The sequence below is a fragment of the Enoplosus armatus genome, chromosome 16, assembly GCF_043641665.1.
Source record: "Enoplosus armatus isolate fEnoArm2 chromosome 16, fEnoArm2.hap1, whole genome shotgun sequence".
Lineage (NCBI taxonomy): Eukaryota > Metazoa > Chordata > Actinopteri > Centrarchiformes > Enoplosidae > Enoplosus > Enoplosus armatus.
This window is the reverse complement of record NC_092195.1, coordinates 11,821,501-11,841,285: the sequence shown is the minus strand read 5'-3', so window position 1 is coordinate 11,841,285 and position 19,785 is coordinate 11,821,501. Positions and strand designations below refer to the sequence as shown.

Genomic DNA, 19,785 nt, shown 5'->3' with positions numbered 1-19,785 from the left:
AGGACAAAAGGGAAAGAGAGGTACAGACAAACTCTCCATTGGTTTTGTTTCTCTTCACAAACATCCTGACTCTTGTTTTACAGATGTGACACACACACATCGACAGACAGTAAAATACACAAGCCATTAACAAGGATGAGACACTGGAGTAGGACTATGCTACATACACTTGGCACAGCAAAGGGGGGGGAAACAAAATGTAAGTATTGCACATTGTGGTACATTTCAAGGGGATAAAAAGGATAAACGTGGGATTCTTTTAACAAATGAAAACTACACCAAACCCTCAAAAAATGTTGAAACCTTGCTATGATGTGCCGTTCCCTCTCCTGCATTCACAATGTGTCTACATTTCAGATTGCTTTGTTTCATAGTCTATTGTTAAGCATGCATTTCCACTGAAGTATAAACACAACGACCTGTATAAGCTAGTAGTGAAAAGGAGATCAAATATCAAAAGATGATGTTGCGAGGGGGGAACAGGCAGTCCAGCCCGGCCCTGCTCTATCCGGGCCAGGCCACACTGAAAGGTAGCTAACGGTTGTTGAGGGTTAATCAATTGCTTCGCCTCAGGAGGAGGTGCTTGTGAGGCTGGCTGGCTGTGATTGGGTACCTGAAACAAAGTTAACGAGGTCACTACGGGAGTCGTGGCAAGAGGCAAGAGTCCAAAACGTCTGCTGGTTGCTTCAGCTGCATGTGACATATGCTTGCCTGCAGGGTGACAACAGAGTTTGACTCTGACTCTGGGACAGTGGAGGTTTTGGGGGTTATGTTTAGTTACTGCATATATGAGACACTTCCCTGAAAGAACTAGCAACTGGTGTTGCAACTGCAATTTCTAAAGATTTTTATGTAGTACTTTATGGTGAGAGGAATCGTGTTAACTGAAGCGAGTCCTGTTCAGGTTTATTAGCTTCTAAATACATTTTTCAGTATATGGCAAGAAGATTGTGTTTTCTCTATGGGAAGAAAGGAGGAGTAGCTTTGGTTGCAATGCTAGAGGATTATTATTAAATGTTTATTGCAGAGAATTAGAGTGGAATGACTTTGTGTGTGTGTGTGATCCACTCATACACGAGGAGAGTGCCTGAATATTGTCGTACTATTGCTTTCTAAAGCAACCAAAGCATCACTTGGCTTTGGCTACAAGTGTTTTTGTTTTTAACCTGACTGATTGATGGTCTGAGCTGCTGACAGGTTTGTTTAGATGTTGGTGGTTCTGCTTTTTCATTTGTTGGGAAGGGGGTTGGACAAAAAAAAGAAAATGAACATGTACATACATTTACAAAACACACAGCCACACACACACAGATTGCAAAACATGGACACACGCACACATAATACTATTTCTACTACTAATGATCATGATGTTTCAATAGGAAAAGGAAGAAATGAAAATGCACTGCTGTGGTGGTGTTGATCTGAGAAACCCTGTTTTATTATAAAAAATAAAGCATTTTCAAATCTCATGAGGGGTCTACTCATTCACTCACCATCACCATCACCATCACCATCCATCTGCCCATTTACTCAACCACCTATCCATCCATCCCTCATCTATCTGAGCACACATCCATCCTGCCATCACCCTGGTGAACTCCCACCACCTGAAACAGCGTCGCCCCACACAGCTAAACCTATATAATCAGTGGGATGAAAGTACGACTGATCCACTTCTTGGAGGCAACCAACGACGTCGCCCACTAAAAAATATCTCTGCCATATAACACCTAAACACGGGGCTGAGTAGAAAGCTCAACAGACATGCCTGCAGGAAGCCACTTCTTCTTAACAACACTATTGTGCCAGCAACCTGCACATGCTAATCAAACCATGACCAATGCATGATCATACTGTGTTGTTACAGGCAGCATGAGTGAAACATGTTGAATGGCACCATACAAACAGAACGTACTGAATACCAGACCACATGTGTCCACCATCACTTTTACGGACTAAGCCTTTTTATAGGCATATAATCAAAGGACCGTCAGGTGGTACACACTTCACATTAGACCTCCAAATCTAAGCTCAGAAAAAGAACTTGGGCTTTCATATGCAGGAAAGAGCCTGTGAGGATGTTCAACTTATGAAGCTCTAAATGTTGGGCCAACCAAGCAAGCACATCTGTTGAGGTAACTGCTACATCCAAGGAAAATAGGGTTCAGCTGGCTGAAAGCACAGGCCGTGTTCAAAACTGAACCCTTGTCCCTACATCATGCTTTCAACAGCAGGAAAATTCTAATTTTCCTTCAGACACTACAAATGGTATATCTTTAACTACAGTCAGTAAATTCAGTAGGCAGGCACATGTTATAATTCTGTTTTACAGCTATGGTTATGTTCGTAAAAACTCAAATGTAATTTGACCTTAAGTGCGCTGATGTAGAAACTTTTCCTCTACAATGTGACAAGTGCCTGTTGAGGAACAAAAACCCTGGTCTCCTCCAGTGTGTTACGTGATCTAGGGCTCGTTTCAGGACAGGGTCGTTAAAAAAACTGATGTCTAAACCTTTTTCCCTCCTCCTGATGTGCAAATTGCAAGATTCTCTTAAGTACGACTCCAAGTGGAAACACTGGACATTAAGCAGTCTATATATCAAATGACTATATCCTTTTCCTATACACAGTATACATACACTCATACACAAACTCACACACATACACAAACACGCCACAGAGCACTTTCTGTACAACTGTACTGTTGGCAGTGCGCATTAATCCAATGTCAGTCGACTAATGTGTTTGCAGGAGGGACAACACCTGCAGTCACCACAATGCTCACCAACAACTACAGTACATATTATAGGTCAAAGAGTTTCAGGGATGGCTGTACTGTTTTGTGTTTGTGTAAGCATGTGTGTGTGTGTATGGACACAGACCGGCATCATGCACACTCCAGCACACACACGCACATACATTACAAATATATGACACCCTTCAAAATTCTGTGGCGTGAGCTTCTGATCGATGCTCTCAGTCTAGTACAGAACCTCATTGGGATATTTCAAAGCCTTTTCCTCATTAATCTTTATGCCAGATCCCAAACTTTCAAAACACATTCCTATACTTTTCCCTAGCTTTTGCATGGCTAACTGGCTGTACAAGTGCACATGCTGAAAACCATCGTATTTCTAATTCCTTTTGTCACCACATATGTTTCTCTAACCGTCTACTGACTGGAATTTTCTGTCACAATCATCCCTTTCTTTGTGATCTCATGGTACATCCACTCCCACATTACCAAACGACCCCTTCACTTTTCCAAAAAGCTTCACCCCTTCAAAGTGCTGTTGCTACTTTCTACCCTTGTCTAAATAAAAAAAAGAAATCTAAAAACATACAGTACTGCGTAAAATAAAAGAGACAACAAAAATGTGTCGGCTGTATGGTGAGTGTGACAGGTGTGTTAAGTGCTTTGAAACATCTTGACCCTCTCAGAACTGACATGCAGATTCTCTCGGTTCCTCTCACACAGCCTTTCTCGATTAAAAATATATAAAGAAATTCATCAAAAGAACACCGAGGATTGTATGAAGTCTTCCTCTTAACATTTTCTTAAAGTTCGCCAACCCAGTGTGTTTGCACTTGTACGTATTAGATTAGGGTATCTCACATTTATACATTAACATTGACTCACCTAGGTTCAATCTAGGACTAAATGACCCCTGATTAAAGTTTTTGACAATCATTGAAAACAACTATCTGGTGAGATAGAAGACGAGGGGTTTAAGAAAATAAAAATTTTAATTAAAATGCTCAAGATGAAAGTAAAGACTCCACTGTCATCAAACTAAACAGAGTAAGTGTTGTTCCCTCTCTATTGTGTGGCACACTGGCACCACCTGATGACAACACTGGTCAGGTCTGGCACACCCAGCAAATAATTTCATGATTTACCCACAAATCCTTCATGCTCAGGATCAGCTGGCGTTACATCCCTCCTGTGACCACAGTGTAAAACCACTAGCGTGAGAGGTGGTGGGAAAGTGTTTTTTCGTCCAGGCAGCCTCGCTAGCAGTGCACAGGGAGTGAAATCACTGTCAAGAAGCTAACTGTGAGCTAAATCAATTGGAAATTTACATAATGTGTAATGTATAGCCAGCCAAAGAAGAGCCATCCAGCATTGCTCCTGTGTGCCGCACAGCCACCAAGAAACATTTAGCACGCTTCACAAATCCCGCACCATAAGTCATCGCATGAAAACCACCAAAACGGCACCGATTGCTTGTGTGATATCAAATCCATCTATAAAAAAATGTGTTATAAACTACATGGACTTAATGTAAGGTGATACCATGTAGGGTAAATTTACCTCTATAGTACAGTATTCAAGATAGAAAAATAAAAACAGAAAACAAAACTTTAAAACCAAGACAAATGAAACATTAATGTGGGCATTCGTGGTTTTTTGTAGAAACCTTTTATATTTTTTTCTTCCAAATCCCAATGCTTATTTAACAGTCCTGCTAGCCTTCACTTGCCAATATTCGACCTTCCCTCAATGCTGACTTTCACCTCATGAGGGATGAAGGAGGGTTTGGGCAGGGTCAAGGGCGGCTCCTCCTCAGATTTTTCTACTTTCCGACCTTCAGGGGCGGACCATCTCCGCTTCCTGCCTCTTGATGGCTTACTGGAGCCAGCTTCTGCACCTTTAGAAACTGACCCTCTTTCCCCAAACATGAGATCCCCATTTTCCACATTGGCACCCCCTCCACTCCCATTCCCACTTCCGCCCTTCCCTCGCTGACTGATGCCATTCTCCCGCTCGCTGTGCCTGGAGCCTCCTCCACTGCAGCTTTGGGGAGTGTCTAAGACAGCCCTGTGGGGTTTGAGGTGCCCATGGCTGGAGGAGGGGAGAGATGCAGGGGTGGCCAGCTCCAGGGGCTGAGTCTTCTTCAGAGATCCGTTCTTCAGGTTCTTAAGGGTGAGTGAAATACAAACATCGCCCACAGACAGCTTGGTGCAAGGCAGCTCCAGAAGCTGGGTTGTCCGGTCAGGGCAGCATGAAGACCAGCCTTGGCCAAAGACAAAGAAGGGGTACTCCACCAAGACCTCCACACTCACCTGGATGAGAGAGAAAGACACATCAACACAAAGACACTGCAGTATGAAACCTTGCCTGTAAGCTGGTCTTGTCCATCTGTGCTTTAAAGCCCCTAAAAACTTTCAAATCCATTGTATTTTTCTGGAACATTAAAAAGTTTAAAAAGTTTAAAAAGAAATTTAGGAAAGAAATATCGTCTCAAACACACAAAACTGTTCTAACTAAAAAAGTGTGTGTTCATGTGTTTTTTTTGCAAACAAAGATAGTGAGATGGCTGCTTGTCAAAAACTACAAGAACACAAGGACTAAATTTAGCAGAATGAAAGAAGTTTTGGAACATGCAGTCCTAAAAATCAGCAAGACAATTATGTAATAACTGACTGGTTTGTTAGAGGCACAGCTGGATCCAGAAACATTCACAAGGAGGAAATGTCTTTGTGACCAAAAGGGGCAACATATTTCAAGAGAACAATATCAACCCAGAAATTAAGCCTTGCGGTCCATTACACAAAATCATAGAAGAGGAACGTATTTATGTAAAAGAAATAAAGTTTTTCTGTCTGAATCTGGATTCAATTCTGTACTTTTAGCACTGGTTGGGGTCTGCATTATCATTTGTATGTATGACAGAATGAAGAGATGACAGACAGAGGCAGAGGAGATGTGATGGGTAGAGTGAGGGAGAAAATAAACCTGAGGAGAAAGAAGATGAAGTGAAGATGACGATCTGAAATATTGCAGTGAAAATGAGAAGGTGGGAGTGGAGGAAGCTACTGAGATGGAGATGAAAAGGCGAGTTTACAAAGGGAGGGTGGGTTGAACAAGAAGAGGAGTGAGGAAGTGAGCGTGAAAGAGAACAATGTCAAGAACGATGCAAGTGTAAGATGTATCAAACACCCTCTCAAAGAAAACGTCAGGCAATATTTTCCCTCCCGTATTATATAATTTTTGACTTCTCAGAGTAAGTCCTCCGAGTGTGGACTCAAAGCTGCTACCACCTCTCAGGAAAAAAAAAGTAAGACGAGCCACTGATGGAGTACAAGAGAGAAAGATAAGTCTTTGAAAGATTGTCAGCTTTTGTGGGGTACAGTATCAAAGAGCAGCCGGGGGCGGGAGAGATGGTTAGAGATGTGCTGTGTGGGTGGACGAGTCACAGCATGGACAGATGAAATAGATTAACTGCCTTTAACGCACACCCTCAAAGACAGTGAGAAGGGTGAATGTGTGTGTGAGTGTGTGCAAGTGTGTTTGAAGGAGTTAGAGAGAACCAGAGACAGAGAATAGAAAGATAAAATTTGTTGTAGCATTATATGTTAAGAGATTACTGAGGCATCGGAGTTATAAGAGTGAGAGTTCTTTGAGACCTGTCGGACCTTTCAGAGTGCAAAACATACAAATCATGTAACCTAAACATCATTTCAAATCTGTACTTTAGGTATTTTACATGGACAAATGTAAGTCATAAATAAGAAAATAGAAGAATTGTAATTTTTGGGCTTCAAACATGCAACATATTACATGTAGAAGTAGCAACGTGGTACTGTATCAGTGCAGTCATGTTCCTGGCTTTACTGAATACTAAAAACTGATGAGTAGATTCTAACACTCAACTCTTTGAACTCGTAATCAGAACATGTTTGTTACATGACATCCTAGTACATCGAATCCTCGGGTCCTGTGGGATTCACGATAATAGTCATTAATAAGGTAGCAGCTCAGCACTTGTCATTCAACATTAATAACACCAGCTAAGAGTAAAGCCCTCCTAGAGATCAAAAGTTGTCTTTCACCCTAACAGAGGCAAACTGCAACTGGGGTGATTAGATTGGCAATGCATCGAACTCAGTAAAGGACTTGAAAGAAACAAACAATTATTTGATTATGAAAATTGTTATCATTCTTTGTAAAATCACACCAAGAACACGCATTAAAGGAATAGTTTCACTTTCTTGCAGCGAGATAGATGAGAGATCGATACCAATCTCGTGTTTGTGCATTAACAATGGAGACAGCACTGAGATTAGCTTAGCATAAAGACTGGGAGCAGGGGGAAACAGCTAGGCTCCAAACTTGTGAAATACACTGCTACTACTAGCTACTAACACCTCTAAAGCTTAGTAATTAACATGTTGTATCACTAATCAGTACACAAACAACATGTAAAAACAACAAGTTCTGCAGGAAGTCACTACAAATAGTTGCAGCACTTAAACCCCTGTAAAAGCACAATTAGATTGAATAATCTAATTGACAACCAGCTCTAGCTCCATTGTTAATGCACGTACAGAGTGAGCGATGTCAATCTTACTCTTGTGATAGAGTGTATTTTTTCCCTAGTTCCCTTAAATGTTGAACTATTCCTTTAATGAAGGTTGCTCCCTGTCTCTCACCTGTGCACGGTGCTCACCAACAGAGAATTGAACCACAGCAAAGTTGGGTGAGCTGTGGCTCCCTTCAATGCGCTCCACTGTGGACGAGTCGATCTTCAGCTCACTGCTGATCTCGGCACTCTGGATGAAGTCCTCTGTCTTCAGGTCCTCCACACGTTTCAGTTCCCCATCGGCCAGCTGGATGATGGAGCCCTTGATGAAATATGGGGGGAGTGAGGGGGGCACCACCGTACTGGATGGGGGAGGAGGAGCAGAAGAAGCAACCAGCCCAGGTGGAACAATGGGGAGATGAAGCTGGGCTTGGACAACTGCACCTGAAGTGGCCTGGTGATACGAGCCGCTGGGGGTTTCCAGAGTTTCTCCTTTGGGGGCAGGGGCAGCAATGTATGTGTGTGGGACTGTGGTAGGAAACGGTGCGGCTTGGGTAGATGAAGTCACATGGGAGGTTACAGGTTCCAACGTGGTGACTCCACCTCCACTAACAGGGATAATGACCGGCTGGGAGCCAGGAATGAGTAAGTGTTGTTGTAGGCTGGTGTGGTAGCTGATTGGCGTATGCTGGCTCCCACTGCCTCCTGCGATGTAACCAATGATAGGTGGCTGAGCGTAGATACTAGTGGCAGGGAGCCCCATTGACATTGACTCTGTAGCGTTGTGGGTGGTCTGGATAACGGTCTGGGGAGACAGTGTGCTGACAGCAGCTTTCAGGCTGTCGACACTTAACGGTGGTGGAAACGTGAAAGAGGAGGTGGTATTGGAGGGTGTGGGTGTGCGATTGACAGGCTGGCCCAGGATGATGCCACCTTTCTCCAGGTGTGCGGGGGTAGAGGTTGTCAGCTTCTCAGGGCTGGCTCTAGGTGGTACCAGCTGGTGGTCCCCATGGCTGTTGGGCATTAGCATGAAAGAGGTTCTCAGCCCTGAGAGATCACGAGTAGAGTAGTCTGACGGCAGAGCCAGCTGGCGGGCCTCGTAGGAGGACAAAGAAGAAGTGGCGTCCCGTGATTTGCTCGGTGGCTTGGAGAGGCTGGACTCGGGGGACGCTCCATACCGTCTGCCCCTTTCCAGCTCTCCATTGTGGAGCTCTCTGTGTCTGGAGCCACCTTCCTCTTTCCTGGAGGGTCCGTCCATATACTGCACCACAACCTGGGACATCCCATGCCCCAAAGTATGGTGGTGGTGCAGTGACTGGGGAGGAAGGTGAATGCCTCCCTGGTGATGAGGGGACGGCACAGTCCGTGGGGAGGTCGACATTTGAACATGGTGAGGGGCGAGGTCTGTAGAAGGCGGAGGCATCGACGTACGCCCTGTGGATGCTCTCTGCTGGTCATGTTTGGAGGCCTGCGAAGGAGCAGAGACTGTCTCTGTGTGTGAGGGTCTCTGTGCAGCAAAAGAGGAGGAGGAGGAGAGGGGGGGAGGTGGAGGAGGGGGTGGAAGCAGTTGAGGGGAGATGTAGCCTGTGTATGGGGCAGTGTAGGGTGAGGCTATAAACTGCAGGTTGGGAGGCAGTTGGGTGTAATGGACAGTTCCTCCAACTGTGGACTGTGACAAGGGGGACGTATACACAGTAGGAAGAGATGAGACTAGCCTCAGTGAGGAAGAGGAGGATGAAGAGTCTGATGTGGAGAAGAGGGATTTATACTGGGGCCCATCAGATTGACTGGAGCTACGGTGCCCACCCACGCCACTCTCATTCCCACCAGCTACACTGGCAAGCCAGGCCATGTTCTCTGTGCGCTGGCTGTCACTGGCAGGTGGGATGGTGGGTGAGCGATTTTCAGATGGTAATGTGCATGAGGGGATCTCCCTCTTCTTTGGGGGCAGACATTCATTACTGCGTTCCTGGTTGGACTTCATGCTGACTTCGCCTCACGTCCCTCGACCTCACGTTATTTTTCCTTAACTTTTGGACTTCTATAGCTTTTTCCTTCTTTTTTGTTTTCTCTCTCTCTGACTTTGTTTTTCACTTCCCTGTCTCTTTTTCTCACTTTTGATGATCTGTCCCTGTCTCACTTTAATTAGCTGTGAATTAACTTTCCCAAATCGTTTCTCTCTTTCCCTCTCTATCCAGTTCACCCAAGGCTGTTGAATCCAGGCCCTAACAAGCAGGTGAGTAAGGATTAAAGATGGAGATGAATATATGGAGGGGCAGTTAGAGGGGAGGGGTGGGGCGGCCTGTTTTGGTCCAGGGGTCTTTAGCGGCTGAAGGATGAGCTCAGTGTGGTAGGGGAGAGTGTCACGACGTCACACCTGCTGCTGCCGCCGAGGACGACGGGGGGCCGAGTGCGTCGCACTTCATGCGGAATCATTTCCCTGCAAAAGCAAGCCCGTCGACACCCAGCACAATCCTGAGGAAAAGAGAGAGAGGCAGGCTGTTAGGAAAAGCTGAGGATCTCAAACAGAGGAATAGGTAAATGCATACAATTTTGAGGCCATTTATATTTTTGTGTGTGTGCAGTTTCTTTTTCAACTAGACAGCAACCATAATGACAGGCCAACCCTCACTGCATCATATAGTATGCATCCCCGGTCTGGGGCACAGTGCCACGGGGGAGCACTGCTGATATATACTGTAAAGGTGTTCACACTGTCTCTGAAGCAAAACAAAAAAGTTTGTTTTACAGCTGGTTATCGTGAAGGTTCTTTTTAATTTAATTTTTCAGTATAAATAGAAATCTAAACTTTTGACTATTGGGTTTTCACCATTTACTAATTGCAATTTAGCGACTTAAACTACCCTAGATCATGTTTTGCAGTCAGGTGCAAATTCAATTCAAGGACTGGGAGCTGGAGACCAACACATGGTTCCAGCAAACACGGCAGATGAAAATGAAAAACAAGGCATAGCGGAGCACCATGTGCCAGCAAAATAATGCGCTGCACCACGAGATTCAGGAGCACAACCAAAGGCTCCAAGAAGAGAAACTATAGAGCGATGTGTTTACAGCCGTGAAGGTTGACAAGGCCACGAGCCAACAAAATGACGCCCTGCATCAACAGCCCAAGAAACAGGCCCAAAACAAAAACGAGATGCTCTGTAACATAGAACATACTAATAATAATAATCTAAACAATTCCAAGAAGTTTCCAGCCCCTGCTGTACTTGGACCAATGATAACAAGCCTGTGTCATACTCAATAAAGTATGTGTGAGTGTGTACTACATGTGTGTGTGCCACCTGCGAGGACCCCCTGCTGCAAAAGATGGAAAGCTTGGTGTGAATCTCATAAATAATGTACGAGCATTTCAAGCACATGCACACGCCCACACACATACACACACACATATACAAACACACACACACACACACACACACACACACACACACACACACACACACATACACACACACACACACACACAGACAACCAGGCACACACCATCTTGCTTACTCATAATCTGACACCTGAGCAGATTCAATTATGCTGACACATGTTCTTTTCCTGATACACAGCACAAGTTCACACACCAATACACACCCTCTTTCACCAACTAGTGCACAGAAGCACATACTTTGGCTCATGCGTATGCCCAACTTATAGAGTTCACATTTGCACACTTGAAAGTGGGCCGAGTATCAGTTGACTCACACGCTATAAACTTGCACTAGCATGAATTGAAAAGGAATTCTGTATGTAATACTGCAAATGAACACATCTTTCACTGTCAAATAAACACTTGGAAAGGTCTTCAACCACCTACACCATGTGAACTACCAATAAAAGGCCTTTCTAAACATCATCCAAACACATCAAGAAGACAATTATGGACTGAAAAATGTTGATGTCATGACACTTTATATTGCTTAGAGAAGAAAGGCAGTGACAATATCAGTCTTATAATATAATGGAATTGTGGTTAGTTTGCCCTCCATCGTCACTTTACCATGCTGACATGGGAAACCTATCATCATACTGTAGTTGAGGTATCTTGACATAACAATGGAAGCCCCTTGCTTGACATCATTACCTGAAATGTTAAGCATTTATTATTGTGCATTTGGAAACACTGATAATCTGCAGACATGGAGCAGAAGGATATAAAAGCAGGGAACGGCCATTTACGCAACTGGTTTGGTAACATAACTGAATATAAGACTGCAATTGTTGCTGACTGCAGTCACATTGGACCTCATAACACAGCCTCTTGTATTGGTGATGATTCTGACTATCTGATCTCCATAGCTGCCAAGCCACAAAAGATTTAATCATTCAACCAGAATGACTGGGTCAACACCTCCCAGAAGTCCTAAGGCTTATTTGCTAATTCCTGCTAATTGCACCCACTGTGTTTATGTGTGTGTGTGTGTGTGTGTTCCGTAGGACAAGGGACATCTTGCATCTCAAGCAGATTCCTGTGATTTAAGACGTGTCGCAGTGCTACTACAACACAACTGCAGAGACAGGCGTAGGGGTAAACACACATGCAAATTCACATGCACATACAGTACGAAAGCATGCGCACGCGCGCACACACACACACACACACACACACACACACACACACAGGCTTTGTTTTATGGTGGTGAGCACGCACACCTTCTCAAGCACACACACACACACCATCTGTTCAATCAAGCAGGCATGACTCAGATGTGTGCTTGTTGATCGGTGAGGGTTTAGCACCGAGATGCAATCTTCTCTGCCTCTCCCTCCTTCACTCTACCTCCTCTCGACTCCTCTCCTGCCTCAGCCTGCCCACCTCTCCTTCTTCATATCTCCATTCTCAATTATCATTCTTCCATCGAATGGTTTTATGTACCTAATCTTCTGTCTCCTAATGTCTTTGCTTCTTCTCTCTTGGCATCCTTTCACATTAATCTTCTACTTGTCTCATAATTGTACCACACCTAATTCACTGTACTGTTCAAGCTGTGTCATAAAATACAGTCAGTAGAGATAGAAAAAAAAAAAAGCCTAAACTATCCAGCTTGTATTCAACAAGCTCTTGCTCAAATTAAAACTTTGAGATAAGAGGAATATTATGTGTCGGAGAGCTCTCAGATTAGAGACATTTCATATCAGCTGTCACATCAAACACCGACAGTGTCTGTCCATCCAGCAGCAGATCTGTTCATGCTGCCATCTCTGAGAGCTTTTATCTTCAGAGCGAGGCATGTCAATTCTGACAGTTCACTCTGGCGTGTGAAAAAGGTTTCTGAGAAAGGAGAACTATTATATGCATTGTGTATTGGGATATATTGTAGTGCTGTTACATACAGTATGTGTAATAAGTGTGGTATGGTACTGCAGGCACTGCGTGCTAAGGTAAGCAACATATCACAGTAAGATTTCTATTGCAACAGATGATTTAACATAGGAATATAGGAACTTAAACCTGCATTAACATATCTTGGCCACTTGGGGGCAGCAGAAACATGTAGTAAACAAAACACTGACATTATCACTTTATTAAGTTGATATGTCTAACAGCATACTGTTGCCTATTTACACATCAGCAGAAATGGAGCAACATTTGGAGGAGCCACCTCAAATGTAAGTATGTAAGACCAATATTCACTTTCCTTTTAGCTCCGTTTTGGTCTCCACCAAATCCTAAGGGAAGCATCTGGCTCTTTAGCAGCTAAATGCTCCACTATGTCCAGCAGTTAGTCGCTAACTTGTCTGTCTGCTGTTTGGTGCTCATTTGATTCATTGTTAACATGACAATATTGATTAGAGCAGCTTTAACAAAAATACTGCTGGAACAGAGGGTGAGATACATACGCACAAATACACACACAATAATGCTGAACTTTCAAGCTTGGGTCCTTTCTCTTCTATTTTATCCTGCAGTGCTAGTGAGAGAGTAAAAGAGAGAGAAGAGACAATGCTGAGAGTGAGGGAGAAAAAGGAGTAAAAGTAGAGAAACCAGACTCATTCTCACTGTGAACTCCTCAGCTCAGACTCCGCTGAGGGCTACATTCCCTCTTTCTTAACCCTTCCAGCATGCGGGGTGGGAAACTTGGTATTTTGAACAATAAACTCTACAGCTACATTGAAGATCAAATTAAGGATCGACAAAGGGATTTGAGGGAGGGATAAAGAGAGGCAGGAAAGCAAGGAAGATGGGAGAACAGGGGTATGAGAGGGAGGAAGTGCTTGGGGAGACATGGAGAGAGAAAGAGAGGCAAACTCAACTGACCTACATTGGCAAAAGAGAGAGTATAGCTTCACTGAAACTGACCCTCAAACACACATTCACTGAAAAGCTATGTCACCTGAATCTTGCTGAGTTTGCAGCATGTACGTGTGTGTGTGTTTGTGTGTGTGTTGATATCAGATGACCTGTAACCCAAGCCGTCTGTCCTCCATGTGCTGTAGTCTCTCTCTCACACACACACACACACACACACACACACATTCACACACCAAAGTCTGTGAGTGTGTGAGTGTGTGTGTGTGTGTGTGTGTGTGAGCGTGTGTGTGCGTGTGTGTGTGTGTGTGTGTGTGTGTGTGTGTGTGTGTGTGTGTGTGTGTGAGTGCTCTCTGGGACACTAGTGATAAAGTGAAAAAAAACTCTGTGTGTACGTGTGTGAGTCAGTAACCTGAATCATTCACTAATGCACCATACTATTGTCCTTCCATGGTCAAAACAGTGGAGGTTTGTATATGTCACCCTTTCTTTCTTTCACTCTCAAACACACACACACACACACACACACACAGACATATATAGTGTACTTTAAAATCAAGTACAGTATATGCTGCAGCTGTATGTGGTACTAGAACCCCCCCTCCAAATCATGTGGATTTATGAATGAATTGTAAAGTACTCATACTGTCTGATGTTTGTGATTAAAACCATGCTTTTCTTTCATGCGTCAATTCTATATAAAAATGACATTTTACAGTAATATGCATTAAACCATACTCTAATTGATGCATTTAAAACGTATATGATGATCCATAATTTATAAATCCTTCTAGTTTACTCATGCAGTAATGGAGTGCTTTGTGGTCATGGCGCCAGTGCTGCAGTATTATGGCCAGCAATACTGAAAGTGTGGTCATTTACAACAATTACAAAATGTTTACAACAGCAACAGACATTCAAAGACACCAACACTGAGTTTCATAGTTAATCTCTCAACTGACTTCTTAAACTTCACTGAACAGCTAATACAGCATATTAAAACATCTAAAAGATATAGTTGTAGCTATAAGTTTCTCTGAACTAAATGTGCACAATACTTAGTGACATATTAATAGTAAATACATTTCAAGAATTTATTGTATCTTACCCAGATACCTCTAAACGGTATATTCTTTGGAATGTTATGAGATATCATCACATGACATGGTTTTGAATAACACACAACCTATGCAAAAATACATGCAACAATGGCGTTTCTTTTTCATGCTGAATAAATGCAGCGTTAGCTGATGCTATCAACTCTGCTGTATTCAGCTTTAGTTGTGAGCAGCAACAGCATGATCTATAATTATATGCAGGTATGTCTGCTCCACAAACAAAATCCACTTAAACTCCCCTTAAAACAAGAACATCCATTCAACTTTGCATTTCAGCTCAGGATGTTAAGAGGAGCCAATGCATAGCATTACTTAAAAAATGGCTTAATACACAAGGTTCAGAAGTGACATTTATATTGAGCAGGAGCGGTACAGGGGGCCCCGAGCTGCGTAGGAGACATGGAAATGTTTTTTTGTTTTTGTTGAGGTGTCAGGAGACTTCTAGCTGCTCCCACGATCACAGGCTGAGCATGAGTGAAACACCACAACATGCAAACCACAAAGGGCAGCAGGTTACAGAGTGTGTTGACTTGTGTCTTGTGTTTATTGTGTGTGACGCTAACACACAATAAACACACAATGAATGTTTGCTTATTAAGGATTTCAATTCAGAATATGATACACTAGATAATCATACAAACTCGTAACTTTGTGTCCCTTTGCCATCAATAAGCAACACGTCATCATTTTGTCTGTGAAAGCATTCAGATAAATGCTACAGTAACATAAAAGCTGGTGTGCATGGGCTACATATGTCTGTTGCGTTTTAGTCAGTGTGTGTGTGTGCATGATTGCCCAGCCATAATCATAATCATGATCAAAGGGATAAGTCCAACGTGATGTGTTATCTCACTGCTAAATATAGTTCAACTGGAAAGTACAGTGTTGCTGCAGGCTTATACTTCTCTGTCTCTCTCCACTTCTCTATTTCTTCCTCTATGTCCCTCTGTAGCTTTTTGCCTATGTGGTTTTTCATTAGTGTGGGTGTGTGTTTGCATATGTGTGTGCATGTGTGTGCACATTACAGGGACCTTTGCCAGACTGGGAACTCTGACAAGGCTGCCACTCTCCACTAGCGATTACACACAAACAACAACAAACACACACACATGGGAGTATGGTCAGATAGTGAGGGAGTAATGGAGGACAGATGGAGACAGAGAGTTAGAGAGGCAGGGGAAGGGAGGAGGGAGGGGTGACGGAGAAAAAGAGAAGCAAGAGCGAGTGAGGGGAGAGAAAGTGGTTAAGAGTTACACAAACAAAGAGAGCGACAGAGATGGAGAGAAACAAATGACTGTGAGAAAAAGAGGGAGTCTCTCTCTCTGAAAACAAACACTTAGGCAGCGTTGCATGACTTGCACTTTCTCACCCCTTAACAACCCTGAGACGGGTTGGGGGGGGGGGGGGGGGGGTGTAGACAGACAATCAGAAAGAAAAGAGCCAATGGAAAGAGAGGAATGAGAGAAATGTATGAAGAGAAGAGAGGCGAAAAGAAGAAAACAGAACAGAAGCAAAAAGAAAAAAAGAGAGGAGAAGCCAAGAGAAGAGAAGCAAAAAGAAGAGAAGTGAAGCAGGGAGGGGAAACACTTTAGGACGACGGCCGAATGGGAGAAACAAGCGACGACGATTGTAGGAAAAAACTAGGGCAGACGCAGTACGCACTTACAAATGACATACTGTGATACAACAAGACAAGCGTTCGGGACACACACACACACCCAGACTCTCTCTCCCACCACACACACTTCATTCAGAGCGAGCGCAAAACTGTGTGAAGTGTACTTACCAGGGTAGCAGGAGTAGCCCACTTCTGCAGCATGCTCTCTCTCCCCCTCTCATTCCTTTCCTCCCTTAACTTCTCTCTTCTCCTGCTCTGCTGTGTCCCTTGTAAAGCACCCTGAGTCTCTCTCTCTGTCTCCCTCTCTCCCCCTCAAGCTGAAAATCCCAAGCAGATTCAGTGTAGTTGTGCTACAAACTGCTCTCTGCCTTTCTCACCCCCCCCCCACCCCAAAACACACACCGCAGACACACACACACACTCAGCCAACAGCCCTCTCCTAAATCTTGACAGCGAGGCAGGAAGCTCCCTCACTACCACTGATGTACAGCACTCAGGTGATCTCACACACACACACACAAAATTGGTAGCACACACTTGCACACGCCCACAGGGAGGGAGTCCCGCATGCAGAGCTCCAACGTGTATTATGCAAGGGGCTGAATGCGAGCCAGATCTCTCACACTGTCTGCCCTACACACACACACACACACACACACACACACACACACAGGGCCCCTCCCACGGTTTGCTCGGCCAACTTCATCAGGTATTCATTCAAAAAACACACACACGCCAGCTGGCTGCACGCCCAGAGACCGCTTACAAGCAGCGAAAGAGAACGAGAGAGGGTGGGAGGTTGTTTCAGTGAGAAGGGCGGGGGGGGGGGGGTGGAGAGAGTGAGCAGTAGAGATTAGAGAGAGAGGAAGAGTACATGAAAGAGTGACACATGTACACATACAGATATGCATGTATCCAGGGCTGAAACTATGACTCATCTGTTGTTTTTTTTCTCAAATCATTGATTAATCATGACCTATAAAATGTCAGACAATAGTGAAAAAATGTCTGTCACAATTTCCCAGAGCCCAGGGTGATGTTTTCAAGTTGTCTCTCTTATCTAACCAACAGACTAAAACCCAGATATTCAAGCAGCAAATCCTCACATTGGAGCTGGAAACTGAGAATGTATGGCATCTTTGCCTTATAAATAGTAACCAATTATCAAAATTGATGTTGATTCATTTTCATTCATCCCCTCTCACATATGCAAGGGCACTCCTCTGTGTTTATATGCTCAAACACGCAGGCTTGAGAAGACATAATGACAGAAACACAAGAAACATCATATCCACTCTATTTGCAGGTACAGTAAGGTGTTGTGCTCAGATTCAACAAGGCTGCACTTCCTCCTTTCGACCACTAGATGTCATGACTGATTGCCTCACTGACAGTGTACAGCAGTCTATTTCCGTTAGTTAGCTGACCTAGTTAAAAGACCATTTGGAAGTAAATATAGATGAAATGTGCTCCTCAATGCTAAGAGATGTAGCACGCACAGGGAAGAAGTGAGCACTCGCTCATAAGATGTTAACACACACACGTAATGATTCCCACTCGACTCAATGGGTCTAAACATGCACTAAAAACACATCCTGTTTGTGTTGGTTGGTCTTCATGTCAGCTTGATATCAATCCTAGTGTTTAACATTGGATATTCATGGAGCGTTTAACTATTACAGGGCAGGAGACGTTTCAAAGTTTGTTTTCGATGTGGTAAAGAGGACTAAAAGAACAAACAAAGTGTACCCAGAGAGGCTCGGCTGGGTAAGAGGATTGAAAAGTGGTAATCTGAGAGTTCTTTGTGCTCTTTTTTATTTTATTTTGGAAGGCATTTTTTGGTGGTACACACTAAGAGCCGTGATGTTTTGTCAGTCAAGCAATGTAGCAGCGCTACAGTGTTTCTCTTCTTGGACTTTGCATTGGTGCAGTTTGACTTTTTGTGTAGATACCATTCTATATTTTGGTCTGTTGTTAGTTGTTGTTGTTGTTGCTCGTGTTAACAGTTCCTGATGTGCAATAGCGCTGTGCCCACATATCGCAAAATTTCTTTCCTGTTTTGAAACAAAACCATGTACTTAACATTTTTGCGAAATTTAGGGGTTTTATGTGCACTATTAGAAGTTATAACATAATCAAGATGCGTATCTTTTAACCATTTTGTCTTGTATAGAGAATAGTATATACAGTATATAAAGAAATTATCAAAATGAAATAAATGTTAGAGCATCAAGTAAGAGAACAGAGAACAAAGTAAAGAAAAAGATACAGATAGAGAGATGAAATAAACACATAAAGCCAAGAGAGAAAACCATACTGCATTTGTGTCACAGTTGTTTCCGTTTTGTCAAGTGACCTCAAAGGCACAGCAAAAGCCACCTGTTGCCTTGGCAGCTAATTGGAGCCTCTTTGCATTTAATCATAATTCATTTGTGTGGGTTTGTTTACAGTCTGCCATCAAGTGAAAGAAGTGCCAAAGAGAGAGAGAGAGAGAGAGAGAGAGAGAGAGACAGAGAGAGAGAGAGAGAGAACGAGCACAAAGAGATGAGAAAAGAGAGAATCAGTTATGAGAGATTTCATGAGTGATTTTAGTTCTGTCTCTGTCATGTCTTTGTTCAGCTGCTCTGTCTCTACATGCAAAACACTTTCCTGGTCCAGCTGAGGCAGCCGCACGCCCTTCGATCATTTCTGAAAGCACACAAACCTCTGCCCTCCAGCTCCAAACCCATACTCTAGACCCAAAGAAATATCCGGTTTCTTCACATTTTCCCTGTCGTGTAGCCATGTCGACCAAGAAACCTGTTTTGGTTGGATGTAACAACAACTGGAGACCATCAATAAATGTCTAGAATATCACCACTTGATCATAACTTGCTAATATCGAGTGTCACTCCTTCTGCAAAATCCATGTTTTATTTTCCCTGAGCTTAAAAATGTCTTTATAAACCTGTCAGCGCCTCATAATTTACGTCTCTACTCTATGACTGATGGATTTTATATGTATCACATGAAATCACTGAGTTCTCTTAGCTATTTCATACATCTGGATCTTGACAATGACATGAGAGCTTGTCAAGTGTTTTTGAATGCAGATATCCCAACTCTCATCTGTTTTTCATAAAAAGATATTGAAATGATTCACTTGTAGTAAACACAAGCCATTATGCTGACCCCATAACCAGGACCAATACATGAAAACAGTAGTCATGCTTGTCAAAAGTGACTTGCCTGTATAATAAAAGGGAAAGTTCATCTAATAGATGCTTTATTGCATGTTAAACACAACGGAAATTTGGTTTGGCAGCAATCCACTCCACTTAGCAGCATATATAAATATATACAAGATATATATAATATAAATAGTCATATGCATACATAGCGCACAACATTTCAAAATAAAATACCATCCACGGTATCAAGATGTAGGCAATGAATTCTTTAAAACAACTAACCCATAACATTGAAAGTCAGTCGACAATC

The 19,785-nt window shown here is 43.2% G+C and overlaps 1 protein-coding gene across 1 annotated transcript; it reads right to left on the bottom strand.

Annotated features, from left to right (window-relative positions):
* Positions 1–4,457: 4,457 nt before the first annotated feature.
* Positions 4,458–9,524, bottom strand: atxn1a (ataxin 1a). Its single transcript, XM_070922262.1, has 2 exons — positions 7,438–9,524; positions 4,458–5,067 (listed from the first exon to the last, which is right to left on the bottom strand). Exons 1-2 carry the CDS (start codon positions 9,289–9,291, stop codon positions 4,477–4,479), a joined length of 2,445 nt encoding a protein of 814 aa, XP_070778363.1. The 5' UTR covers positions 9,292–9,524; the 3' UTR covers positions 4,458–4,476.
* Positions 9,525–19,785: the final 10,261 nt, after the last annotated feature.

Coding starts and splice junctions, on each gene's coding strand:
- atxn1a (XM_070922262.1), bottom strand. CDS start 9,291: ATGAAGTCCAACCAGGAACGCAGTAATGAATGTCTGCCCCCAAAGAAG. Junction 5,068..7,437: donor TTGGTGAGCACCGTGCACAG/GTGAGAGACAGG, acceptor TCTCTCATCCAG/GTGAGTGTGGAGGTCTTGGT.